The sequence below is a fragment of the Drosophila erecta genome, unplaced genomic scaffold (genome assembly GCF_003286155.1).
Source record: "Drosophila erecta strain 14021-0224.00,06,07 unplaced genomic scaffold, DereRS2 tig00000126-arrow-pilon, whole genome shotgun sequence".
In the NCBI taxonomy this organism is placed as follows: domain Eukaryota; kingdom Metazoa; phylum Arthropoda; class Insecta; order Diptera; family Drosophilidae; genus Drosophila; species Drosophila erecta.
Window position 1 is genome coordinate 8,831,852 of NW_020825209.1, and position 25,334 is coordinate 8,857,185.

Below are 25,334 nucleotides of genomic sequence, written 5' to 3' on the forward strand. Positions count from 1 at the left end.
ATGCAACAGTAAAATATTCAAATAAATGCGCCAACCTTAAATTCTTAAAATATGCCTTCCCTTATCTATTTTTCAAGTTTTAAAATAGTTTCCACCATGAGTACTAAATACTTATTTGTGTCACGCTTATTGACAAATATTTGTCTTGCGCAAAAAAGTGCGATCCTTTTCAGTGAGTCATCGGTTTCATTGATAAGCAACCAGTTCATTTGTTTTTATTCATTGCATGTTTATATTGTTGAAACGTCAAATGTATTTCAGATTGGTGTAAATTATTGCAGCACTTTTCTTTTATTCAGCCAAAAACAGCTTAAATCTTATATCAAAGAACCATGAAATCTTACCTCGAGATTTATACATTGCCAAAAGCATCCATCCGATTAGCAGAGCATCCCTAAAAGTAATTAAAATATGTGCAGCTCTTGTGGCAGTCTTACTACCCTACAAGTTTGTGGGGTTATTGGTTTTTATGCCAACATCCAACGATGACTTCTTAACCTAGAAACCCCATTACAGATGGAAGCTTCTTGACGTCACAAGCTGAAGTAGGCTTTCCACATATGTACATATGTATATATGTATGTATATTTATCTAAAACAGAAGGACAGGTTTCCGCCTTCCTATGCGTACTATTACTATAATAGTGTTTACCTAGCATCTCAGAAGATACATCTCGAGCATCTGGTCTAAATTATCACAATTGTGACTGCGAATATATAGATTGATAGGTTAGAAATTAACTAAAAGGAATACGGGTTGTGTGTATTTCAAGTTTCTTTTAATATATCAAGCTTTCATATGAAAAGATATTATATTAGTACCACATTGGGCAATAATTTCATTATGGATCCCCGCACTGCAAACTTTTTGCGACTACAATGTGGCAGGTCAAAGTTGATAGAAAATGAGCGGGTGGTTTGATTGAAAAAAAATTTAATTTGATTGCATATAAATGTATGACTATTAGCATGCCAGTTTTATTAACCCGTTAATCCTGACAGACCAAACTCTTAATTAATGTTTTCGGCATGTACATATGTGCACACGTACATTAAATGATATATGTATGTAGCATTTGCTTAACACAATTTTCTTTATTATTTATTCTAGATATAACGCTGAGTTGACGGCTATGACACAAATTATAAATTAATGTTAGTAATCTTCAGTTTTCATTTAAATATGTATGTTTGTATGTATGTTTATTACATGACCATGTTTTATTTAAATATTCAATTTGTTTTGTTGACAGCATTTCCGTTTCCATTTTTGTTTTGTTCTCAATTATTGTTAATAACTAATTACAAATAAATCATTTTATTGAATTTGTCGATTTAGGTCGGCAAATAAAACAGTAATTAAATTACAATACATATATGCGCATATATATGATCGCGTGGCATATATACTCGTATATATAAACATAACGTATACGTAATTAAATTTACACGGAAACACACATACATAGAGAAGGGTTCTGATATTAACATACTTGAGGGATGCGCGTTCTAATAACAAAGTACTCTTAAAAAAATGATTAAAAAAGAAATAACACGTTACTTTGTTCCGTTTGGGCTGTGATAGAAAAATAGTTTAATTAAACTTACTGCTGGAGTACAAAATTCCTGACAATTCGTAAAGTGCGTTCGTAATTATGTATTATGTATTATTAACCTTAGATGGACTTACTTTGGCGCATTTTTAATATTCGCAAAATACAGCAGATCAACGTTAATTACTCCTTGTTTAAGTTAAACAATAGGATTATCGTATTTGTATTATATTTTATTATTTAAATGTTACAAAGGTTTCTTCTCATAATTTATTCATAGTTTTGAAACAGCATTAGTTTTGAAATGGCCGTCCAGAATGTCCAGAATGTACTAAAATTAAGTAAGTCCATCTATGGCGAAAAAGCAGAGCCCAAATAACTGCAGCTGTTGTAAGCTTACCAATAGTTACACATATACATAGGAATATTCGGTTCAATATTATCAAGCATCGAAAGTCGGTAGAAATACACAATTCTGTCCATTTGAAATGTTGATTTCGATTTTTGATTCGACTGGGTTCTGGATTCTGGATTTGGGTTTCGGTTTAGGTTTTGTTTTTGGTTTAGGTTTAGGCTAATTCTCGTTGCTTGAAAAACTATTCATTTTAAATCACAATTTACCATTTACCTATCGGACCAAGATACTATATCGTTAAAGAATACTTCAAGAAGGTCAATAAACCAATCAGTTTATTACAATTTTCAATGAATTTTGGTATTGCTAGGATTTCAGATCTTTGATTTCAGAATGCTGGAATCGGTATCGGTATTGGTATTGGTATCGGTATACGCGAATTTCCTATTACCACTTAAAATTAATTAAAAAGAACATAATAAAAATAGATAAGAACTTGATGATTCAGTATATTCGTAAGACAGCAAGACAATATCAGTATTTTCACAATATATGTAAGCTTTAGTTTTTTGTTTGCATTCTACAATCGCTTCGCTTCGTTTCGTTTCGTTTGTTGCATTTTCAAACCTCATACAAGCCATATACATATGTATGTAAAACCTCATAATTCGGGAATTCAGGAGAATAAAATGAACAAAATTCAACAGTATGCAATTAGAGTAGTGAATGTGAGGTGAATGCTCAAATTATTTCCATGATGCTTTAATGCCCTTACTGCCGCAATTCTATGAATGTATTTGTTAAGATTTTGTTAAACATTTATAAATGTATTATAAGATTTAAAGGTGTTTTTCAATTTATTGTTATAGCTTATATGGCCATCATATTATATATAAATAGTTTTCCACTTTTTCACTAATGCATAGTTTACATATATGTTATTTAAATCATTCTTATTTTTGTTTGTATATAAATTAGGGACTTAAACATAATAAGACAAAAATTTGTTATAGTGTTTTCTTTACTTTTTTTTTTGTTTTGTTTTCATTACTTGATTTATAAAGTTTATTACGCAATTTTTGTTTTTGTTTCTTGTTTGGTTTCCTTTTTCTTTTTTGTTTTACGTTTAGGTTTGCCGTGATTCTTTTTATTTTTTAAATGCTTTAACTTTATTTGACTTCTTCTCCATCCCTCCTTGCATCAGGACCATCCACACATTCTGAAGTTTTATGTATTATACGCAAAAGAATATGTATTTACTTGTTGACATACATGATTACAATGATACCATCTTCTTTTTCTTTTACAAAGTGCAAACGACTGACTGACTGACCAGCACCACTCCTGTCGCTCCTGGTACTCGGATTCGGATTCCGATTCGGGATTAGGACCACAACCAGAACCAGGACCAGGACTAGGATCGGCTGCCAGTTTTGTGCTCTCAGTTGCACGCACTCACCGCTGAAATGCGATTTGAACTAAGTTTAATTTACGTACGTTTTAAACTGTAGCTGTAACCGGAATTCTGACTAAACAACTGACTATCAGCGGGCCCATCGTTTCTTCATCAATTTCTTTATCTTTTGGTTTTTTCTTGATCTTGTTCTTGGTTTTTGTTTTTTCTCAATTTTCCATTTACACTAATAATATTCTTGTATGCGTGTGTATGTCTATTTGTATGTTGCTGCGTATGTCTGCGGTTTTTTTTTTGTTTTTTTTTTTGGTTTTATTTTGTTTTTTTGTATAATTTTAGTTAATAAGTATATAGCAATATAAATAATGTTGTATATAAAGTTCTTTGTTGTTGTGGTCTACGTTCTAGTCAACTAGCTGCGCCCACATATTCAAAACGTCCGGCACTCATTTAATATTAACCACAGAGGTAACACCGAATCATATACATTAGATCACAATGTAGATGATGGGTGAAACACTATCCGCAGACTGCGCAACCGTTGACCTGACCCCACCCCACCCTTTAATGCATTTTGAAGTTCTTTTACTTTTTCCTCTTTTTTTTGTTGTTCTTTGTTTGTTTGGTTTTCTCTGTTTTTTGTTTTCTTTTCTTTTGTTTCTGTTTTGTTTTGTTTTTAGTTCCATACGCGCAAGAAGGAGTCCCACGATCCTGTTGCCACCGCCATGCCGTTCTCGGTGACACCCAAACAGGATACACGGTTGTCGTGGCCGGCGAGTATGCCGGATCGTTCTGCCTTCATCGTGTCCCATACATTGCAGTTGAAATCGTCGTAGCCCGCTAATAACAGACGTCCGCTCTTCGAGAATGCCACCGATGTGATGCCGCATATGATGTTGTCGTGCGAGTACATGGCCAACTCCTGATCGGCACGGATGTCGAACAATCGACAGGTAGCGTCGTCCGAACCGGTGGCGAATGCCTGGCCATTGGGGAAAAATGTGACCGCATTGATATCGGATTCGTGGCCGGGGAAGGTTTGTTTACAGACACCCTCCCGGATGTCCCATAGCTTGGCGGACGCATCGCAGGCGCCGGAGACGAACGTTTTGCATTGGGGCGCCAGTGAGAGGGCCATAACATCGCCGGTGTGACCCAGAAATGAGGTTACCTGCAGGCCCGTCTCGATGTCCCACAATCCGCACGACATATCACCGGAGCTGGTCACGATCTGATTGTCGTCCAGGAAGCGGCAGCACGATAGATAGCCACCATGGCCGGGCAGTTCACGGGACACCCGGACATTGCCCTCGCGCGTCTTTAGGTTGTAAATTGAACACATGTTGTCGAGGCCACCGCAGGCCACATAGCTACCGGATGGGGCGTACGCACATGTCATCACCCACGAGGATCGCAGTGGAATGGCGTGGACTTTGTTCGTGGTATGCGAGTCCCAAACGATCAGTTTGCCGTCCTGTGAGGCTGATACGAGATTCCTTGAATCGTTGCCCCAATGCATGGCGTAGATTTTCGCCAAATGGCCGCGTAATGTACGACGTGTGCGCATCTGTATGCGGCCGATGGGTTCCAGCGAGGTGGCCGCTTGCAACAGTGATGTGTCGCACGCCGCCTTACGGGCATCCCGAATGGCGTTTTTTAGGGACTCGGCTTCCTGCCTGAGACTGTCTAATTCATTCATCTTGTGATCGTTGAAGACAGCGGCGTCCTTATGGGATGATTTGGTTGAGGATTCGGTTTCGAATTCGGATGCGGAATTCGGCTAGCCGGCTTTCTAGATAGATCCTTCTTTGTGCGGTCGTCGGTCGGATCTGTTCGCTCTCGTTAGATGGTGCTATACATATGGGGGGGAAGTAAATGGAGGCGTTCATAAACCTAGTTATATGGTGAGTCAATTGTGTGTGTACTTACGCTTACTTTTTTTAAGCTGGCCAGTAGCTTAGTCGGATAAAAAGCTTTGGATGATCACGCTTGCATACGGCGTTTATTTTGTGCACTCTAGTATGGATAAATCATGAACTTGGTTCTGCAAGAGTTGGTTTTTTTGCTTTTTAGTTGGTTTATTTTTTTATCGAATAATACTATTCACGCATTATATTCTCGGTACGGTGTGCATTTAATTCTGACTTTAGTTCATAGTTGTCGTCCTGTTTGCTCTGCCAATTGAACTATTTGCTTTTTCTATTAGTTTTTTTTTTACTTAACTTTTTGTTTGGTATGTGCGGTTGGTGAATTTCAGATCCCTGTAGAGTTTTTGGTTTGTTAAATATATACTACGTTAGTTGGGGAGGGGAGAGGTTCCTAGTTTTTTTTCGCTTTTCCGTCCCGTCTGATTTGTAATTAGGATGTTGGGCGTTTTGTTTAATACAGAAGAAAGTTATCTCGCGGATGGGATGGTATACTAAAAAAAAATGAATTGAATGCATAAAAACCGATCTGGGCGGAGGGCAAGTGGAAAATAGAAATTTTTCGCCGTGATTTATGCTTTTTATGTGCTGGATTTCGGATTCCGTTCTTCCGATAGATGGGTAGGATATATGGGATATATTCCTTTTGCTTTTTTTGTACACCAAAATTGCAATTTTTGCACCACCACCGCGGCGCAAGTGGCCCTTTGGATTGGAGCAAGGAGCACGACTAGTGGATGCGAGCCGTGCGCAATTGAAAGCGCGGCAGCGAAAGCAGGTCAGAAGTTCCCGAAAGCGGGCGGTGAGACAAAAACAGTCGCGGCAATCGGTTGTCCCATTCGCACGCGCAGCAACCGCGTAAGCGTACACATGACAAAGAGCAGGAGGCAAATAGATAAAAAAAAAAAATAATCAATTTTAAACGTTGAACATTTTTCGTTGGGAAGGCACAGGCACAGGCACAAAATATATAGAGCTCATTTCATTTGATTTTCCATGCCGAATGGCAATCGTGTAGAAAAAAAAAACAAACCAAATCTGGGAAATAGTCATATATGTAGGCGGAAAACTATCAAGACTGCATTTTCATCACTCGTCGTTCAGCGAGTATGAAAAATTTTTTTTTCTTTTAGCACATACACACACATTACCATAGATCAGTAATTTTTCTTTCAATTTTCATTCACTGGACAGTTTGTTGCTGACGACAAAACGTTACTTACACGCAGTGTTAACTTTTTATACGCAAAACAAATTCCCGTCTTCAACTACACAAATAACTGAAAATTTTGTTAACGAAGCCACCAATCTGTAACTTTTCATTTGCACTCTACAATTGGCAGCCAACACCTAGAAACAAATTAAGGGTGCAAGGAAGCAGTATCGATGTATGCGGTTATCGATAGCATGGATACATATTTTCGAGCCAGGCTGTTCACACTGCGGGCGGAGAGAGCTGGTTAATGGAACGATCTTTATTTATTTATTCTGAATTTAACAAACGCTATTTTATTTAATTTGAATTAAAGAAAGTTGTGCCTTTTCCATTTGGACAAAATAAATGTTTAAACATACTCTTATCATGAAACAGAAATTTTTACAAACTCTTTTTATTTACAAACTACTACTGTTTTATTCTTGTAACACCATAGTAATAATTTTAATTCATAAGAAAATATAAAAAATAAACAAATCTTAACCCTGTGCAGTATAATGTTCCCACCTGATTATTTTCCTGTGCAACCCTTAGTACTTGTCATTCACTGAAGGAATGTAAACGATTACCGAGAAAACGTAAACAATGAAAAGATCGGTCTGAAAACAACAAAAATATTTAAAAATATGTATAAAATGATTCGATTACAAAATTAAGTTCATATATCGATATCTATATCATCGATAAGTGTGAAAAATGTAATCACAAATGAATCACCGGATGGAAAAAGGCTTTCAACTTTTTCTATGAAAATTACTTTTAAGATTGCTTGGAAATGTCTTATATGATATAAATAATATAATGATATACGCGCTCATTTTTAATTTAATTGTGTTTCCACCCCATGTTTGAGTTCTTAACGTGTTCAAAAGCATTTTGGATTTCTCCAAACGCAGTCACACTATTGTTATCGCTAATATTAACTTATTGTTTATATTGTAAATATTGTATATGAAACATGTTCAAGTTAGTTTTTAAGCAGTTTAAGTCCAAAAGTACTAGTCCCGATTTAACGGAAGTAGTTAGGATCGATGACAGTGTAGTCAAGGGGATTGATCAACAACATAGTGATAATGTAAGTACTCGATGAGACCTGTTGCAGTTGAATTATAATTTCTACATTTACATTAGAATATTGTTCAACGAATATTGTTCAGCAATGTAGAAAGCTTACAGACAATGCCAGGCATAAAATCGCCAAAAGATTGGCGATCTTATACATTAACTAATCATCCCGGCATTATTGTTATTCGGAACCCATTCTCGGAACGAGGACGACGTTATTGGATAGCCCGATGTCTGCGGGATTATCCGCGTACACCAAATATAGTCAATTTGAATGAAAGACTCTTCGATGAATCCATCAGATCAGACTGGTGGAAACAGCTTAGTCTGTGTAGCGATGCCAATGAGTTCCAACGGATTAAATCTGCGATGCGTTGGACGACATTTGGATATCATCACAATTGGGATACAAAGATCTATGACGAGGAGATGCAGTCACCGTTTCCCGAAGATTTTAACAGTCTATGCAGATTGTTTGCGCAAGCGTTAGGATACAGTGACTTTAAGCCTGAAGCTGCAATTGTAAATTACTATCCACTTGGTAGTACCTTATCGGGTCACACAGATCACTCTGAACCAAACAAATCGGCACCTTTATTTTCATTTAGGTAATGCAGCATATATTAAATATATCCGTGCACCAAATTTATTTTATCTTTCATATTTACAGCTTTGGTCAGACTGCAATATTCCTAATTGGCGGAAGAACCTTAGAAGAAAAGCCAACCGCTATCTACCTTCAATGTGGGGACGTTATGATAATGTCCGGAGAATCGCGTCTATGCTATCACGCAGTTCCCCGTATCATCAAAACTCAGACTTCCGCGACTTTAACACTGATAAATGAAGATGTGGATGATGTAGATATTGGAACGAATTCAATGGATAAAGATTTATTTCATGACGTAGGCAACCCCCAATTTTGGGAGCCTTTTTCGAGTTATATGGATGATTCGCGTGTTAATATCAATGTACGCCAAGTTTTAAATCCAGGAGAGTTAAAGCTATAAAAAGTTTAACATATACAAAAAAAAGTTTTACATTTTTTCGGCAATTAAATTAAAAAATAACCGCATTTTTTATTAAAAACAAAGAAAAATGGTGCCATAGCAAATAAAGTAATGCGTTCACTGAAGATCTCTTAAATTGGTAGGTTACAGTGTATCGATTTTTGAATATTATGTAGTCCCTAAGAATGGTTTTGATGACTGCGTTTAGCAATTATAACAATATAGATTCATCCGATAATCGAGAAAGTCTCCTTTTTAATAATACTTCCAAAAGCTAAAAATCGATACCATCCAACCTATCGTACGTATCGCACACGAGATCGAGCTCTAGTGGAAACGTGCCGATTTGTTACATGATATTTCTCAATAGTTTTTAATCGTTTTGAAAGGCGAACGCTAACGCTCGTATAACGGTCACACTAAATACTACATTTTAAAATAATAAACGATACGACGCCGTGAAATTCCAGTGTAAAGATGTGAATAATTAGAAATAAAACACTTAAGTTCATACCTACAGCTAAGCAGTTGGTATTTGAAATAACGGTTGCGTGACTTTAGAGCAAAACAAATGTGTGGTCTTATTTTTACCCAGTTTTCACCAGTGCTAAATATAGAGCATAAAAATGTTTGGCATAAATGCAATATCGTGAAATTAGCATCTGCTTGTTAGTACCCCTGCCTGAATGAGTATGTCCACAAATATCTGTAACCTAGAAGTAATAAAGAACGCTAATCCCATACAAAATCGGCACGAGGACCAACAATCAAAACAATTTGATTTCGATCGTACCGAGAGCGATGCGACGCACCCAATATTACGCAGCGATCATCGACATCAGGGTGAACTGGTCGAATGTCTGACGTGCAGCCTCCAATTCAAGAGTTTCTCCTACAGCGACATTTGCACTCACTACATATTCACTCATCCGCATAATTCGGATAATTTAAGACATCATCTGCCTAAGTGCTTGTACTGCAAACGCGACGTTCATCATTTCCAGCGCGCAAACAAAACCCAGCCGGAGATCTATCACTTTTGTTCACCCCGCAAACAAAGTTAAAGGTACACCAATATACATATATACATAGAGCGCCATATATACCTATAAAGTAGAGCCTTAAAATGGCGGGTGCGAGCAGTGAAAACGGCGAGGAGTTCTTGAATTACGACGGCAATTCGGATTCGGAGGAGTCCGAGTACTCGGAGAACGAAAATACCCAAGATGGCGACAAGGAATCGCAATCGAATAGCAATGCCGATTCGGGCTATCCACTGGAGTCCTCGCTGCAGGACTCCAAGTTGGGACAAAAGGGACAGAACAAGAGCGGCGGCAGTAGGATCAGCATAGGTGCAGTGCATCCGAACTATGGATTCGGCAAACGCTGGTCCAAGTCCGAGGATGTGCGGCTCAAGCAGCTGGTGGAAACGTACGGTGAGGACTGGGAGATCATCGGACCGCACTTCAAGGATCGCATGGAACAACAGGTGCAACAGCGTTGGGCCAAGGTCCTCAATCCGGAGCTCATCAAGGGTCCGTGGACGCGGGACGAGGATGACAAGGTCATCGATCTGGTGCGCAAATTTGGACCCAAGAAATGGACCCTAATTGCACGATATCTGAACGGACGAATTGGGAAACAGTGCCGCGAAAGATGGCACAACCACCTAAATCCGAACATCAAAAAAACGGCCTGGACCGAGGAGGAGGACAAGATCATCTACCAGGCGCACATTGAGCTGGGCAACCAGTGGGCAAAGATTGCCAAACGTCTGCCCGGACGCACCGATAACGCTATCAAAAACCATTGGAACTCAACAATGCGTCGCAAATATGATGCCGAACGCAGGTCTGTTAATGCATCTGGTAGCGATTTGAAGAGTTCGCGAACCCATCTTATCACGCTGATCAAATCCGGTGGCATCAGCAAGTGTCAGAATAATATGCAGCATAACAAGTCAGTTTCTGGTGATGCAGCTGATGGTAAGACAGCAAATAAATCTGAGAACGGCGATGGCGCTTTGGGCAATGTCGTCAAAGGTGAGCTAGCACAAGACTCACAAGAGGACTATCAAATGGGGTCCACGTTGGCCCACCTCAGTATGCAGAATCACATTAAGATGTCCCTGCCGCGCCAAACACCGAACATATTGAAGCGGACGCGCAAACACATTCCCGAAACTCACCTTCAGGCTGGTCCATCAAATGGGGTTTTCAACCAGGAAGAAGCCGCCGCAAACGCCAAGTCGCAACCACCGAGTTCGCCCGTCATAACGCCCATTAAGTCCCTACCCTTTTCACCGAGTCACTTCCTCAAGTCGCCATGTCTGACCACCTTTGAAGATATGAATCTGCGGGCTAGCACGCCGGTGACCAAGGTCTTTAATCGCGTTGGCATGGAGATCAAGAAGCAAATGGAGACTTCATCCATAGAAACTCCACACAAGAGTAAGTACAACGCATATCGGCTTTAAAAGTATTTTGAATACATATTCATGGTTATCTATAGGTCAACTTGGGCCACGAACACCAACGCCCTTCAAAAAGGCACTTGCTGCCATCGGCAAAAAGAGAGACGGACGTCGATACGAGCCCTCCAGCCCGTCCAGTCTGGTGGAGGATCTGGCCGAAATCATCCATGAAGAGCATCTGAGCAACTCGCTAACCGCAAACAATTCCAAAATGATAGGCGCTGGCGATCAGAACTTCGCGGTATGCACCGCTGAAAACAATGCTCAGTCGCCGCAAATAAAACGTGCCAGGAAGTCATTACTCTCAACTTGGAGTTCCAATCATCCATCCAACGGTGGGTCCGCCAAAAAGATTCAACCCTTCGAGACCGAGACGCCCAGCAAGTTTCTCACATCGCCTGGCAACATTCTGAAGGATACTCTGTGCAGTGAACAGGATCTCCCGTTCGACGAGGACAGAAAAGAGAATCGACCATTCCATAATCGCAGAAGCTACAAGTATCGCGGCGGCTTGTCCTGTGATCATGTCATTGATCCCAAGTGGGCACGAGTGGCTTGTGGCAAGACCAAAGATCAAATATTTATGGAGGAGCAGGCCTATGCATGCCTCAAAAATCTTTCCTGTATTCCGCGCTCCCTTAACTTCGAGAAACAAAAATGTTTTATGAATTCATTCGACCGCTTTGGTTCGCTATAATTTCATGTTGCTATATTGAAGTATTACAAACAAAATTCTATGAGCATCATCTTTATAAAATTGTAGATATTGATCCCTAAAATTGCACATAAATTCGATTGCGTATTCGAAATAAGATTTATAGTACTACATTAATTGGCATTATTTTTGATTTATCCACCTTGAATTGTATCTAAATTTTGTAATAAATAAATATGCTTAACGTAATAAAACGTGTTTTAGCAATAGTAAATTACTTTAGTTGGTTCATTGGCTTTGTAGCGTACAGAAGAGTGACATATTCATTTAAAAAGAAGCCTATTATAATCGAATAACGAAATATTAAATATTTATATATATTGAAGATCAAAGTTAGTTCTGTAGAACATTATAACAAACATCGTTCGATTTCTAACTTTGTACGTCTTCAGTATTTCTGTTAAATATGTCCAGATATTTTGGCACTAGTTCGTTCGCCGAAAAACGATCGAAGTTAAAAATCTCAAAGAATTGGTCGCGTTGCTTGCGAAAGACCCTCGGAATTTTACAGAAGTTATAGAGCTTTTTTGTTAGGGCATTGGCGGTATTGTAGAGGTTTTCCTTTGGGTAGATTTCCGGATAAACCAATTTATTGGGCGCAATTGGATAGCAGCCACAGAATGTGGCCTCCAGCATGGCTACTCCAAAGAACTCATGGTCGGCAGTTGAAATCACGATGTCACCGGTAAGAAGTGTCTTCAAATACTCCTCACGTTCCAGATGGCCAAAGCTCACCAGCTTGGTTCCCAGTTTCTCCTGTATATGCTCGAATTCCTCCGGTATCTCCTGGTAACTCTCGCCACAAATAGTAACCTTAAAGTCCACTTGGCGCTCGTGGAGCTCGCAGAGCGTGTCCACCAATAGTTTTGGATTCTTATCGTGCTCCCAGCGATGTGGCCAAATAAGATGGATGCACTTCTCTTCCAGATCCTCATAGGTCTCCCCCTTTACGTACTTTCTACGATTGGGAAATCGATCAAAATTAACAGGAAAGTACAGCACTTGGCATTTCTTTTCAATTTTCTCGCGAATATGCTTGATTTTAAAGTCTGGCTGAATATTTAGAAACGGCTGAACATTATCCAAAAACGAGCTGCAATTGAACTGGGAATTGAAGAGCACTATGTCTGCGGCAAGACTGAAATGGATACGTTATAGATATAACTAAATATTTAAGGGGCTGATCGCCTACCAGGTTAGAATCTCATTGAAACCGTATTGACAATCGCGTTGCTTCACCTCCCGCACCGGATAGATCAGCTGGTTTTCGTGGAAGTAGACTATTTTCCGGCACGCGGCTAGATCCGGACGGAGGCCAATCAGCTCGGCCAGGCTGAGCACGGAGCTGGTGAAGAGCATCCGGTATTCGTGATCGCTGGGAATCAGCTGGGAGAAGTGGAGGGCAGAGGTGCGTGCTCGCCAGTGCCATTTCTTGGCGGTAAGGCTAAATATCTCGTAATCGCCGTGGCTGAGACCTGAGAACTAGCTAACTTAGAGTGCAGCTTAGGTGGCTACTTGTGATATATACCCTCGATCAGTGCGCTAATCAGCTGTTTGTGACTGCCCCCGTAAAACGGCTCAATAATCAAAATATGCGGCTTTACGCACGACATTTTTGGATTTGGTGTGCTGGGAAATAGTGTGACCGATCATTTTGACTGATCCTTTCCGACCAAATTACTTGGTATGTTGTGGCTTTTATATTGCTTTAAGTAATGCAAAATTGTGGCTCTAAAAAGCTATTATATTGCAAATAAAAATTTGTTTATATTATTAAATGAGTTTGTTTCTGAATTGATCACTAAGGTATACATAAAAAGAACATCGATTAGTTACGTCAAATTATCCGACTTAGTTTTAAATAAACGTTATCAGCTGTTTGGATGCTCAGTCTGTGCAACGCGAAAATATACTGACAAGTGGAGAACGCCTCAAATTGCCTGTTTTCGCCACTCGCACCCTGGTCACACTGATTTTATAAATGCAAAAATTGAGTATGTATAAGTATTTACCATCGTGTCGTTATAGGAAAATTACAAATTGTGTCATCTCGGCCCGAGATAAATGCTAAAAAGCAAAACAAAGTGAATCATAGGTATATTGTTGATAAAATTATTTCTGCCTGCGGATTATGCCCTCAATCGAAACTGAAAACTCAGCGTACAGAAAAAAAATCAAACGCGAAAGTACTTTTTTTTTATCCAATACCAACTACACACGACATACATACATACGTGCATATGCATATGTGTATTTACAAAGGCATTGAAATAAAATTGAGAAAAATTCAATAAGTTTACCATACCATTGATGTAATATCCGTGCTCTCGAGTGTACGCATCCATTATCCTTACTGTTTTTCTTCATTTTAGTGTCTGCAAATCGGGCATAAACACACTCACATATATATGTACATATATTAGTGCGCAGATATATGAGGAAAACATTGAGAAAAAAAAGAAGCAAAACAATTGGATTCATTGGAAAAGCCATTTGAACGCAATCCAATTAAAATTCAAGTGTACTTCAACCGAGCGATGTAGTCGCATTCTATTATGTACGATTGTAGTGGACTAAGGGAATAATCGAAAGTTACATCAAATCCTGTTGGGGATAGGCGAAAAATGCCCAATGCTCCATGGAAATAGCAAAATGGCATTGGCAATTGAATGCACTGATTACATACGACCTGGAAACTTGCCCATTTCGAAATCGGATGGGCAGTTAAGTCAGTGAATTACTTCATTACTGAACCACTTGGAAGCACAAAATACAAATACGAACTGCAACCCTCTCGCCATGTCGGTAACATCTTCGATTGAGAAGCCAACAACAACAGTAACTGCAATTCAGCAACAACAACAACATCAGCAGCAACAACAGAAGCCACAACAACAACAGGATAAAAGCAGCACCATCACAATCGCAGCAGCAGGACAGCAACAAAAGCGAAAATCCCTGAGTTCCAAGCGCTCGTACTCCCTATCGTCGTCGAGTGCCTCCAGTTCTGGTTCCATTGGGGCGATACGGTCCGCGACATCCCCATTGGTCACCACCACCGAGAGGGATAAAGATAAGGAGAAGAGCTCTTCCACGGCCAGAAATAGTCACCATCCACATCACCAGCACCAGCAGCAGCAGCAGCAGCAGCAATCCTTTTTGCCGTTCTCATACTGCACCGATACCATAGCAGCCGTGCACCACCAGCGACAGTCGTACGCTTTGGTCCAAAAGGCGCCCTCCTTGCGTTGCCAGGGAAAGCCCCATCATCAGCTGAGCAACTTCTCGCCCACGATGACCTCGTCGGAACCCTCATCCCCATTGGCCGCCGATGGGTCCGGATCCGGAATCCTCAGCCCATCGGAGGTCGCCAGCCATTGTTGCGCCAATGTCAAGGCCAATATCACCACCCCTTTGGCCTCCACTACACAGAAAATGCACCGAACAATACCATCTGATAAAGTAAGTATTATATTAGGCATTTATTGAGTACACCGGGTGGATATTGAATGCTTGCAGTCAGTTATTTCGACATTTTGTGGTATAAATACCTGAGTGAAACTGCTCACAAAACATAAAGAGAAATAGAAACGACCTTCGATTCCTTTTACGCAACTTTAGCCGAATTTGTACTGGCGTTTTGAAACAGTTCAAGTATTTTTCATTTTAAATCATTTATTTACATAAATATACACAATTCACTTTTTATTATATAAATCAATTATCAGATTATGCCAATATAAATCTGCATCCATTATTTATTATTCATTGCCTCGAGTATATTCTTAGAAACTGCCTTTGGTAGGACTCGTTTTTAATTTTCCGAGCTTTCTTATTATATTTCGTGTAATTTACTTGTAATGCAATACATTTTTTTTTCAGATTAACCTACGCCTCATTCTTGTTAGTGGTAAAACAAAAGAGTTTATTTTTAGTCCTTCAGATTCCGCAGGTGATATTGCACAAACAGTATTTGATAATTGGCCAGAAGGTGAGTGAATTTAGTGTTAAGTATGTTGGCGAATGATTTTCGAATCTCTAACGATTAAGTAAGCTAAGTAATACAAATAAAGTGAAAAAGATTTCTACATCCATTACAAATGGCATAATGTTTACCTTTTCGCATTAATTACAAACACAAAACAATTTGCGAGGAAGTAAATGCCAAAAATGTGCTTAATCCTGTCAAATGTTTTAATATTTCATAGTTTATAAATTTAATTTAATTGCTTAATTGGGTTATCTAATTGTAATACAATATTATGCATATATCTTGCAGATTGGACCCACGAAACTGTGTCGAAAGCTGAAATCTTGCGCTTAATTTATCAAGGTCGTTTTCTTCATTGCAATGTAACCTTAGGAGCACTGGGACTTCCATTAGGCAAAACGACTGTTATGCATTTAGTGCCACGTGATAATTTGCCAGAGCCCAATTCACAAGGTACGTTCAAATAAAAAATCCGATAATATCAAATATTTCACAATGAGCTACATAAGCAGCATCAATTGTGGCCTCGCAAAGAATAAGAAACATCTTACTGAATTTCACTCCTCTTTTAGATCAAAGACAAAATAGTAAAGGCGGTTCTGGACGATGCTGTTCAACAAATTGCTCTATTTTGTAACTAAATTATTATATAATAGCGTAATATTTAAACTAATTTGCATTAAAAGAAGAACACAACCGAAATAAATAATATAAATGTATAAATTACATTTTTGTGCAGTCAAAAGTATATTTATTAAACTATAAAAATGTATGTCTGGAAGAACAAGGCGCTTTGTTTAAAATATTAATGTACATACAATATATATTTTATATATATACCACAGGAATTCACGAGCATATGCAAAATGCGTATACTCTGTATTAAAGTTGCTAGACTGCATATTTATAACATGTAATATACGAATACAATGCTAATTGCTTTTAGAAACCAGACTTGTTAACCTAATTAGAAAATGAGTAATTACAACACTTATTTCAAATATGTCGAAAATATTGAATACTAATTATGTGCAAGAAATAAGTAATTTTCCCTTTGCGTTCTGCTTTTAAGTGTGCGTCTACGAAAACTAAATAAAATCAGCAATTACTTGTCAGATCGATTCTTTAATACGTTAAAGAATATTGAATACATTTTTGTTCTGTATATATACATATTTAATTAGAATTTAAGTGTTTTCTTCTGTTAAGTTTTAAAATATTATCTGTAAAGTCTAACTTAAAGTCAATGATAAATAAATAATCTAATATATCCTTAAGTTTGTCCTATTTTGGGTGCATTGGTGGTTACTTGAATATTTTCTTTGAACTCAAAACGGATGGGAAGCAAAGTCTGGAGAATATTGATTTTGCATTCAGGCATATTTAATTACTATTACTAAGGCTTTATAATCACAATGTTTAAAGTATTGTGCTTATTTTTCTAGGAAAGCTTTCTAATATCCAAAGCAGTTTGAAAAATGTCTGCTAAATTAATCGTATATACATAATTATATAACAAGCTTCGCTCTTTCGAGTAAAACCATTTAGGCATATCTCTCATATAAATTTGAATTTTTTAATTTTAAATTAAAATTAAAATACTTAAAATTTTTTAAGTAAATCAGCTTTTTAAATAGTGCAAAGTTCGTGCCAAATATTATGATTTCGATATTGATAACGATAACAAGTTGTACTAACAGGTGCATGTTAAATAACAGAAGTTATAGTTTCACTTCCATTGCCAGTCGTTGTCGTTATCTTGACACACACTAAAATAGTATTTAAGGTATATGGGTGACAATCGACAATCGGTATATTTCTATATTAAATCTGAAAAACTCGTTGGCCACACTGACCGGATTCTGAAAGGGAATATCTTATATATTTTTGTGTAGCGTGAATATATTTCGAATAAACGAATCACAATGACTGCCTGGAGAGCTGCCGGAATTACGTAAGCATTGTATAAGTGCCTGCCGCACCAGCTGTGTTGCGGCAGCCTTCTGTTGCAACTTAAGCACACATTCCCTGCCGGATTACATAACATAATTAATCCAAATATTCCCGATTGCAGCTACATCCAATACTCCAACATCGCCGCTCGCATTTTGCGCGAGTCCTTGAAGACGGGACTGCGTGCGGATGCCGCCAAGCGCGACGCGAGTCATGTGAAGTTCACTCCCTGGGCAAATGGCAAGCCAGCTCGTACGTATCATACCATTTTGCGCGTCGATTAAGCTGCCAAATAGCAGGCATTATATAAAGTAACTGGTAACTTATGGATAATTCTGAATCCAAGGGGGCGCTATCATTTACGAATTATTCGGAATGTTTCGAAGTCACCCACAAGTGGTTTCCAAACGATGTTTAAAGGTTTCGAAATAGCACCGTTTCGAAATACTAAATAATGAACGGTTCACTAGTGTTCCCACTTTTTCATTCCGAACATGTTGCCTATTTATAGGCGTAATGTCGCGCCTAGAAACTGTTCCCATCATCTTTTTTGAATTCCAAATTTGATCTACTTGCGAAAAACACAGAATATCTTTTCGACCTCTGATCATCAACATTAGAGCACTAATACCCATCCAACTCAAAATAAATAAACTCAAAATTATCTTAACTGCTTAGAATATTTAAAATTAAGCACACTGCTAACTCCTTTAGAACAAACGCTCCATAGATTTCCAGAAGTTCGATTTGTGTTTCATATTGCGTCATATTTGAACATATTTTTCAGATGAAAGGACTTAAGTGTTCTGCCGTCAATTAAATAATTTAAAAACTGGCGTAAGTGCCTGCCGCGGCAGACAAAACCCAATTTATCCCAGCGTTCACATAATACTCAACGAAAGTTTACGTATCTAACTTTGTTTTCAAAGTTTCTAACTACGCTTTCAAGCTGATATGCATGCAAATGCAATGTGTTGATTTATTAATTAATATCCCAACGTTCCCGCCCCAAACGTTTACAAGCGAGCAACTATTAACTATTTCATTGTGATGTAAAACTATTATCCAAAGCCCATGCTGATTATTGTTATTTTTTGTGCCCACAGAGCGTCAAACCCAATCGGAATCCTAGATGCTTTTCAGTGGCCCCTCGAGAATGATTAGCAACAACTAAGATCCGCCAATGCTGCAATGTTGTAAAATCATCAAAAATAATAAAATTAAATAAATGTAATTTATTTAAACAAGGTGGCTTTAAATGTTTTTAAATGTGGCGTTTATTGGGCGTTCCGTTGAGAGATCGCGACTGATGAAAAGGATTTCTAGCAAAGATCAAAGATGCAAATATAGACTCAATCGAATATTATATATCAAAAACTATTGGTCAGGTTTACCAGAAGCCTTTTAATTAGGATCAGTGATAGGTTTCTTACTACAATTTTGTCAACGCATATTTGTATAGAATGATTTTATACACACAATGCTGAACCAATTTAATTGTTACTTATAATTTGCGCTTTACATATACATATAGACAATATTTATGTTAATTATTATCCAGTTAGTTCATATTTTAATTTAAATATATATTTTTAAGGTAGAGTATTTTGGATTATCCTTCAAAAATTATCGATTTGCTACCACTAAGACCGATTAAATTGCTACCGAAGTGCTATTTTAATTGCAGCATTTGTATGTTGATGATGTCGTGTACTGTTTTCTATGTCATCGGGTGCGACCTTTCAATGGTTGGCGTGATTGCATTTCCCATCTTAGATCATAAGTCCTTAAGAATGGCACTCTTTGCGTTTTTCAACTTATCGAGGCGTTTCAACAAATGGTTGTTTGACGTTTCAGCTTCCTCCAACTTCTCCAATAGTTCCCGGTGCTACAAAATAAGAGCAAAGTAAATAGATTATAAATTGGGCATATTGGTTAGCATTCCATAACTTACCTCGCGTTGCAGCTTGCGCCGCTCCAATTTCAGCTCTGCCTCAGCCTTTTCGGCGGCTTCTGCAGTGCTTTTATATCGGATTACTTGAGTTTCTGAGCGGGCTAAGCTCGACTGTAAGTTGGCGATTTCCTGTTCCGCCTTTTGCAGCTTATATTTATGGTCTGAAATGATTTTGTTTGTTTCCCCTGTCGGATAATATAAGAAAAAGGGCTCATAATATAGTACAAATATGTTGCAGCTCTATAGTGCCAAACTGCCATAGTTATATACAATTTATTGTGAAAAAATTTTAGATATATGGAGATACACAAAAGTGCGAGAGAATGTGGCCGATCAATACGATCGGAAATATAAATGATATATATATTGCTTCAAGCTTCAAGTTATCAAATAATAAAAACTACAAAATAATAATTCTGAAAATCGTTCAAGTTTGAGCAAGAATATGTTAGTTGTTGTGCTGCCAAAAGGCTAGTTATAATAGGATAATCACTAGGTGAACTTTACATGCTGAAAGTTTAGTTGGCATTAAGTAATTATGGTACACGTACGTTGGGCCTCGTAATCATTCTCATCGCCGAAGGAACCTTGCGAAAGACTGCGGCGTCCGGAAATTCCATCACTTTTATACTCGTCAAGTTGTTCGTGAAGCTTTTGCACCTCCGCCAGCAGTCGCTGCTTTTCGTCACTGAACTTTTTAAGTCTTACGTCTGCAAAGAACTTGAACTATTGAGAAATGATCTCATCCAGGGGCAAAGGGATAATCACCTAAAGAACCCTGAACGGAGGCCAGCACCTTAGCATTCTCGGCACTCACAAGAGCTCGCTTGGCATCGCTGCCATCAGCATTTTCAACTGCTACGATTAGAAGGCCCTGCTCGGCGATCAACGAGTCGCGCTCGTTTAACTGCCCTTGTACTAGTTTAAGCTCGAGATTGGCGCGATCCAGGTTGCGTTTGAGTGCATTGCAGTCACGCATCTTCTCCTTGAACTCGCGCTGTAGTTGTGCATACGACTCTTCCATTATTTCACATTTGTCCTTCAGCAGCTTGACTTCGTAGGCCTGCGAGGCGCGATCGTTGTCCAACTGGGCGTTCGTTATCATGGCTTTTCGAAACCGCTCCTCAACATCCTGAAAGCAAAACACCATGAATCACATTGAAGTGATAGATTGGATATCAGCGCCCACCTTAAGCTCGTGCTTGAAGTCCCGAAAACTTCTGCCCTCCTCCTCCACGGAGTCCTCACTGCTGCGGCGGGATGCTGATGCACGGGTCACGTTTAACAGTCCGCCGTAGGCGAGGCGCACGGGATGCACCGACAGGGTTTCGCTGCCCACAGCCGTGGAGTTCTGCATGTCGAACACCCGGTCGGCTGTGATCTCCTGCTCCTTCTGCTGCCGCTCCAGCTCCCTCATGCGAATCTCGCGGGCTTCGGCACGCGCCTGTCGACGCGCAGCAAGTCGCGCTTCCGCCTTAAAAGAAGGAACAATTCAATTTCATGGAATTCAAGTAGTTGATATAGTTTCAATTATGGGACCCATTCCGGCTCCTATACTTGTGTGTATTCACCAAGCAAGTATAATGCAATTGATTCTAACCATTTTAATATTGAATTACTTTTTAGTTGTGCTATAATCCCAGGGTTTTATAAACAAACCCATAAAGGCAATGATATGTTTCAGGATGTAAAATACATACCTCTTTTGTAATTTGATCCAGCGCATTGTCTTCGGCATTGATTCGCATGTTGTTCCGTCGCCGACCGGTGGTGCTGATACTTTCCATTGAATCTGTGCTTAATTTAACTATATTTTATATATTAATCGCAAGCGATCGCACGCTAAAAAGAAGCAACTTGTTAATTTAAAGTCTAAAAAAATTCATAAAAATATAGTTCAAATTTTTAAAATTAATCCTATATGTTTGCACCCAATCAAAGTAATATCAAGGATAATTTTAGCGATTAAATCTCAAACAATCAATTGCAAAGGAAAGTCCTGTGCAGCCAGCGCGTACTTATAAACAAATATAGTTTACAGATTCTAGTGAAAGCATTTCTAGTGCTGCTTTTTCAGTATCCAACTCGATGATACTCTCTTTCTTAGTAAACATTTTGGAATGTCCTAATTAATGATCGTGTGTGGTATGATATGGATAACTTATCATCGGAATACACTGTTATCTAGCAGAGCCGACTCACTTATATAAAGACCGGTGTATATATATAGTACCATTGTCACCAAGCACACGAACATGCAGACAAAATGCGTATCAGAGGATGAAAATAAAGTAAACTTTTTTTTGCATTGCTCTGCATAATGGTTTTTTTTTTTTTTTGTAACTTTTACAAATTCCCCATCGACACTTGGCAATTTGGGGACACAGATGCAAGGAAACTAGTTTATCTCCTGTTTATAAATAGGAAGTTTCTGTCCATCAACCCCGGTAAATATGTTTTTATCCACTATTTATATTTGTAAAACAAAAAAACCGTCTGCATTGCAGTTTTAATTTTAATGGGAGCGGCGTTACACACATCTGTTTTTCCTAGTTTTCACATATGTATCTTGCGGGGATAATATGCGCCACACGTCAAACACTTTAGGTTGCGCCCCCCACTAGACATCAAGTATTTACAGAAAGGTGACAAAATCTATAAATTAATTAAACACACATACACATAAAAAGTTTTAAGAGACACCTTTAGCGAAAGAACAATCACAATTAATCATAATAGTGGTGGTCGAAAAATCGATCCATCGATAAAAATCATAAGTGTTAGGTGCACCCGATGCGCTTTTCCCACTGGTCCCAGCCAACATATTTCTTAGCGATGTGTTGTATTGCGCTATAAAAAACCTACCATACATATATTTTCTATACCGACCTTTACATTTTTTAAAGATGATTTTAAGCTGCAGAAAAAATAAATATGTGTGTTGCACACGTTGACTGTGAAATGATGAAATACCCAAATAGGCAGTAGGAAAAACGGCATCCAAGAAGTGACTGTGATGCGTGACATCACCTGCAGTTATCGTCATCGATAGGCGATTTGTGCACACTACTTGCCATCCATGTGGCATCGTTGTGTTGTTGTTATTAATCAGCGAAGCAACAAAAGTCAAAATTTGGAAACATGTCCGAGCTAAATATGGAGCTGAAGAAACTCAGGGAACTGGTAAGCAAATAGCTGATACTTTACTCCAACATTTTGACATGACAATGCCGGCTTTAAAGGAACTGAAGACCCAAGGCCTTGCCGCCAGAATACAAACTGCCGAACATTGTGAGCAGTTGGACGTCGATCTTGTTCAGCTTCAAATTGAAAATAAGAAGCTTAAGAACCGCCTTTTTATCCTGAAGAAGGTAAGTTTATGACCCCAATGTGTTTAAGTATAAGAAATTTAGTTAATTTATTTCCGTGCAGTCTATTGCTGAGGAATCAAATGCCGCCGGCGGCGCCCCGAAGCTCAAGGAATCCTCTTCGATCACCGAGCACCTGGAAAGTGTCTTTGGTCAGGCGATTGCATCAGCTTTTCCGGAATTCAGAGATACGCCTGTTATAATTGCACCAGTTAATAGTACGTCTGCGAAATTCGGCGACTATCAGTGCAACAATGCCATGGGATTGTCCAAGAAACTTAAAGAAAAGGGCATTAGTAAAGCACCACGTGATATTGCGACCGAGTTGAAAGGACACTGCCCACCATCGCCACTCATAGAAAAGTTGGAAATTGCTGGAGCTGGTTTCGTGAACGTTTTCCTTAGCAAGTGGGTAGCACAAGTACATGAATTCCATTACAAACTTTAAAAATCTTTATTTTTGCAGAGATTATGCAGCTTCAGCCTTGAGCAATCTTTTGCGCTATGGTGTCGAGCCGCCAGAAGTGAAGAAAAGGCGAGTCCTGGTTGACTTTTCATCGCCCAACATTGCCAAACAGATGCATGTCGGTCACTTGCGATCCACCATCATTGGCGAATCGTTATGCCGTCTACTGGAGTTCCTGCAGCACGATGTGATCCGCACCAACCACCTTGGTGATTGGGGAACACAGTTTGGCATGCTGATTGCCCATTTGGAAGATCGTTTCCCCAACTACCTTAATGAAAGCCCCCCAATAAGTGATCTGCAATTGTTCTACAAGGAGTCCAAGAAACGGTAAGACTTTTAACAAAACGAACTAATTACGATGTGCTCGAGGTAAATAATACTTCCCTGCAGATTCGATGAAGATGAGGAGTTCAAAAAACGTGCCTACAGTCGAGTGGTTTCATTGCAGAAAGGTGTGCCGAACTCCATAAAGGCCTGGGAGTTAATTTGCAATGTGTCGCGAAAGGAGTTCCAAACGATCTACGAACGATTAGATATTAGCATCAAGGAACGTGGTGAATCGTTCTATCAATCACGTATGCTGTCTGTTGTGGAATACTTGCGAGGAAAAGGGCTGCTGGAAGAGGATGAAGGTCGCAAAATCATGTGGCCAGACGATACGAAAACTGGCATACCTCTGACAATTGTGAAATCGGATGGCGGCTTTACCTATGACACCTCTGATATGGCAGCCATTCGTTATCGCTTGGAGGAGGAACTTTGCGACTGGATCATCTACGTGGTCGATGCCGGACAAAGCACGCATTTCAACACCATTTTCAAAGCTGCCGAACGATCTACCATCCTGAATCCACTCACTCATCGTGTTGACCACGTACAGTTTGGCGTCGTTCTCGGTGAGGATGGCAAGAAGTTTAAGACTCGATCGGGTGATACGGTTAAGCTGGCCGATTTGCTGGACGAGGGATTGAAGCGATCACTGCTGCAATTGGAAAGTCGTGGGCGCGATAAGGTCCTCACACCACAAGAACTGAAGGACGCCCAAGAGTCGCTGGCATACGGATGCATTAAGTATTCGGATTTATGTCACAACCGTATCAGCGACTATATATTTTCGTTCGATAAGATGCTGGAGGATCGCGGCAATACTGCAGTATACTTGCTTTACACCTATACACGTATTTGCTCCATTGCACGAAACTGTGGAGAAGACTTCTCCAATCTGCCTGAAATACTGAAGAAGACCAACATTGTGTTGGCCCACGAAAAGGAATGGAAACTAGCAAAGACTCTTTTGAAACTCCACGACATACTCATCAAGTGCTCAAAGGAACTCTTCCTGCACTTCCTGTGCGAATTCTGCTTCGAGGTGTGCACAGTGTTCACCGAATTTTATGACTCTTGTTATTGTATTGAAAAGAACAAACAAGGCGACATTATCGCGGTAAATCATAGTCGCATTCTACTGTGCGAGGCAACTGCGGCCGTGTTGCGCCAATGCTTTTATATACTAGGCCTTAAACCAGTGTCAAAAATGTAAAAGGTTTTCTACTGACATCATATATACACAAATAAAATGAAAAATTTATAAAATATACATTTTATAACTTCAAATGATTTGGAAGTTTTATTTTGGCTTTTTTGAATTGGTCTTATATTTAAATTTATTCATTTTATTATACGAAAAGCTTAACAGCGCCAAAAGATATCTATCAAAATATTTCGAATTAAAATATATTATTAGTTAACACAAATTAAAATAATTTATACACTATTGTTACCTCATCAAAATATTATTTATTATTATTATAATATTATAAATATATTATATATTATATTATATTATATAAATATATTATATTATATAAATATT

The 25,334-nt window shown here is 38.8% G+C and overlaps 8 protein-coding genes across 14 annotated transcripts; 5 read left to right on the forward strand and 3 right to left on the reverse strand.

The window, feature by feature from the left end:
• Positions 1 to 2,097: 2,097 nt before the first annotated feature.
• LOC6550691 (guanine nucleotide-binding protein subunit beta-1) lies at positions 2,098 to 6,644 on the reverse strand. Of its 2 annotated transcripts, none has more exons than XM_026981557.1 (3): positions 6,471 to 6,644; positions 5,252 to 5,508; positions 2,098 to 5,174 (listed from the first exon to the last, which is right to left on the reverse strand). In XM_026981557.1, exon 3 carries the CDS (start codon positions 5,019 to 5,021, stop codon positions 3,999 to 4,001), a length of 1,023 nt encoding a protein of 340 aa, XP_026837358.1. In that variant the 5' UTR covers positions 5,022 to 5,174; positions 5,252 to 5,508; positions 6,471 to 6,644; the 3' UTR covers positions 2,098 to 3,998. The 2 variants fall into 2 exon arrangements, with proteins under 2 accessions (XP_026837358.1, XP_001978016.1); XM_001977980.3 differs by having other exon boundaries at positions 5,252 to 5,366; positions 6,471 to 6,643.
• A 484-nt stretch (positions 6,645 to 7,128) lies between these two features.
• LOC6550692 (nucleic acid dioxygenase ALKBH1) lies at positions 7,129 to 8,606 on the forward strand. Its single transcript, XM_001977981.3, has 3 exons — positions 7,129 to 7,538; positions 7,595 to 8,136; positions 8,199 to 8,606. Exons 1-3 carry the CDS (start codon positions 7,422 to 7,424, stop codon positions 8,536 to 8,538), a joined length of 999 nt encoding a protein of 332 aa, XP_001978017.1. The 5' UTR covers positions 7,129 to 7,421; the 3' UTR covers positions 8,539 to 8,606.
• Positions 8,607 to 8,856: 250 nt separating this feature from the next.
• On the forward strand, positions 8,857 to 11,927 carry LOC6550693 (myb protein). Its single transcript, XM_001977982.3, has 2 exons — positions 8,857 to 10,988; positions 11,050 to 11,927. Exons 1-2 carry the CDS (start codon positions 9,665 to 9,667, stop codon positions 11,706 to 11,708), a joined length of 1,983 nt encoding a protein of 660 aa, XP_001978018.1. The 5' UTR covers positions 8,857 to 9,664; the 3' UTR covers positions 11,709 to 11,927.
• LOC6550694 (glycosyltransferase-like domain-containing protein 1-like) lies at positions 11,681 to 13,425 on the reverse strand. Its single transcript, XM_001977983.3, has 3 exons — positions 13,255 to 13,425; positions 12,919 to 13,201; positions 11,681 to 12,864 (listed from the first exon to the last, which is right to left on the reverse strand). The coding sequence occupies exons 1-3, from the start codon at positions 13,337 to 13,339 to the stop codon at positions 12,099 to 12,101; spliced, it is 1,134 nt and encodes a 377-aa protein (XP_001978019.1). The 5' UTR covers positions 13,340 to 13,425; the 3' UTR covers positions 11,681 to 12,098.
• A 212-nt stretch (positions 13,426 to 13,637) lies between these two features.
• On the forward strand, positions 13,638 to 16,444 carry LOC6550695 (lateral signaling target protein 2 homolog). Of its 4 annotated transcripts, none has more exons than XM_026981432.1 (5): positions 13,638 to 13,720; positions 14,099 to 15,188; positions 15,609 to 15,717; positions 16,006 to 16,170; positions 16,290 to 16,442. In XM_026981432.1, exons 2-5 carry the CDS (start codon positions 14,526 to 14,528, stop codon positions 16,352 to 16,354), a joined length of 1,002 nt encoding a protein of 333 aa, XP_026837233.1. In that variant the 5' UTR covers positions 13,638 to 13,720; positions 14,099 to 14,525; the 3' UTR covers positions 16,355 to 16,442. The 4 variants fall into 4 exon arrangements, with proteins under 4 accessions (XP_026837233.1, XP_026837232.1, XP_026837234.1 ...); XM_026981431.1 differs by having other exon boundaries at positions 13,665 to 13,821; XM_026981433.1 differs by lacking the exon at positions 13,638 to 13,720 and adding an exon at positions 14,002 to 14,038.
• Positions 16,445 to 17,518: 1,074 nt separating this feature from the next.
• On the forward strand, positions 17,519 to 18,917 carry LOC6550696 (protein stunted). Its single transcript, XM_001977985.3, has 3 exons — positions 17,519 to 17,671; positions 17,792 to 17,922; positions 18,777 to 18,917. The coding sequence occupies exons 1-3, from the start codon at positions 17,643 to 17,645 to the stop codon at positions 18,800 to 18,802; spliced, it is 186 nt and encodes a 61-aa protein (XP_001978021.1). The 5' UTR covers positions 17,519 to 17,642; the 3' UTR covers positions 18,803 to 18,917.
• A 137-nt stretch (positions 18,918 to 19,054) lies between these two features.
• LOC6550600 (leucine-rich repeat flightless-interacting protein 2) lies at positions 19,055 to 22,403 on the reverse strand. 3 transcript variants are annotated; one of them, XM_015155210.2, is made up of 7 exons: positions 22,305 to 22,403; positions 21,325 to 21,466; positions 20,814 to 21,098; positions 20,393 to 20,756; positions 20,176 to 20,334; positions 19,625 to 19,809; positions 19,055 to 19,558 (listed from the first exon to the last, which is right to left on the reverse strand). In XM_015155210.2, exons 2-7 carry the CDS (start codon positions 21,409 to 21,411, stop codon positions 19,448 to 19,450), a joined length of 1,191 nt encoding a protein of 396 aa, XP_015010696.1. In that variant the 5' UTR covers positions 21,412 to 21,466; positions 22,305 to 22,403; the 3' UTR covers positions 19,055 to 19,447. The 3 variants fall into 3 exon arrangements, with proteins under 3 accessions (XP_015010696.1, XP_026837497.1, XP_026837498.1); XM_026981696.1 differs by having other exon boundaries at positions 21,325 to 21,431; positions 22,305 to 22,392; XM_026981697.1 differs by having other exon boundaries at positions 22,328 to 22,390.
• A 243-nt stretch (positions 22,404 to 22,646) lies between these two features.
• Positions 22,647 to 25,071, forward strand: LOC6550601 (probable arginine--tRNA ligase, cytoplasmic). The gene is made up of 5 exons (XM_001977987.3): positions 22,647 to 22,807; positions 22,867 to 22,995; positions 23,057 to 23,400; positions 23,459 to 23,788; positions 23,852 to 25,071. The coding sequence occupies exons 1-5, from the start codon at positions 22,766 to 22,768 to the stop codon at positions 24,999 to 25,001; spliced, it is 1,995 nt and encodes a 664-aa protein (XP_001978023.1). The 5' UTR covers positions 22,647 to 22,765; the 3' UTR covers positions 25,002 to 25,071.
• The last annotated feature ends 263 nt before the right edge of the window (positions 25,072 to 25,334 follow it).

Bases quoted from the DNA above. Each gene is read 5' to 3' on its own strand.
- LOC6550691 (XM_026981557.1), bottom strand. From the start codon at position 5,021: ATGAATGAATTAGACAGTCTCAGGCAGGAAGCCGAGTCCCTAAAAAAC.
- LOC6550692 (XM_001977981.3), top strand. From the start codon at position 7,422: ATGTTCAAGTTAGTTTTTAAGCAGTTTAAGTCCAAAAGTACTAGTCCC. The intron at 7,539-7,594 runs GTAAGTACTCGA...CATTTACATTAG, and splicing joins ATCAACAACATAGTGATAAT to AATATTGTTCAACGAATATT. The intron at 8,137-8,198 runs GTAATGCAGCAT...TCATATTTACAG, and splicing joins GCACCTTTATTTTCATTTAG to CTTTGGTCAGACTGCAATAT.
- LOC6550693 (XM_001977982.3), top strand. From the start codon at position 9,665: ATGGCGGGTGCGAGCAGTGAAAACGGCGAGGAGTTCTTGAATTACGAC. The intron at 10,989-11,049 runs GTAAGTACAACG...GGTTATCTATAG, and splicing joins CATAGAAACTCCACACAAGA to GTCAACTTGGGCCACGAACA.
- LOC6550694 (XM_001977983.3), bottom strand. From the start codon at position 13,339: ATGTCGTGCGTAAAGCCGCATATTTTGATTATTGAGCCGTTTTACGGG. The intron at 13,202-13,254 runs GTATATATCACA...GCTAGTTCTCAG, and splicing joins GATTAGCGCACTGATCGAGG to GTCTCAGCCACGGCGATTAC. The intron at 12,865-12,918 runs GTAGGCGATCAG...TATCCATTTCAG, and splicing joins TTCAATGAGATTCTAACCTG to TCTTGCCGCAGACATAGTGC.
- LOC6550695 (XM_026981432.1), top strand. From the start codon at position 14,526: ATGTCGGTAACATCTTCGATTGAGAAGCCAACAACAACAGTAACTGCA. The intron at 15,189-15,608 runs GTAAGTATTATA...TTTTTTTTTCAG, and splicing joins GAACAATACCATCTGATAAA to ATTAACCTACGCCTCATTCT. The intron at 15,718-16,005 runs GTGAGTGAATTT...TATATCTTGCAG, and splicing joins ATTTGATAATTGGCCAGAAG to ATTGGACCCACGAAACTGTG.
- LOC6550696 (XM_001977985.3), top strand. From the start codon at position 17,643: ATGACTGCCTGGAGAGCTGCCGGAATTAC. The intron at 17,672-17,791 runs GTAAGCATTGTA...TCCCGATTGCAG, and splicing joins TGGAGAGCTGCCGGAATTAC to CTACATCCAATACTCCAACA. The intron at 17,923-18,776 runs GTACGTATCATA...TTGTGCCCACAG, and splicing joins GGCAAATGGCAAGCCAGCTC to AGCGTCAAACCCAATCGGAA.
- LOC6550600 (XM_026981696.1), bottom strand. The intron at 19,810-20,175 runs GTACGTGTACCA...ATTATCCGACAG, and splicing joins GAATGATTACGAGGCCCAAC to GGGAAACAAACAAAATCATT. The intron at 19,559-19,624 runs GTAAGTTATGGA...CTTATTTTGTAG, and splicing joins GGCGCAAGCTGCAACGCGAG to CACCGGGAACTATTGGAGAA.
- LOC6550601 (XM_001977987.3), top strand. From the start codon at position 22,766: ATGTCCGAGCTAAATATGGAGCTGAAGAAACTCAGGGAACTG. The intron at 22,808-22,866 runs GTAAGCAAATAG...CCGGCTTTAAAG, and splicing joins TGAAGAAACTCAGGGAACTG to GAACTGAAGACCCAAGGCCT. The intron at 23,401-23,458 runs GTGGGTAGCACA...TTATTTTTGCAG, and splicing joins GTGAACGTTTTCCTTAGCAA to AGATTATGCAGCTTCAGCCT.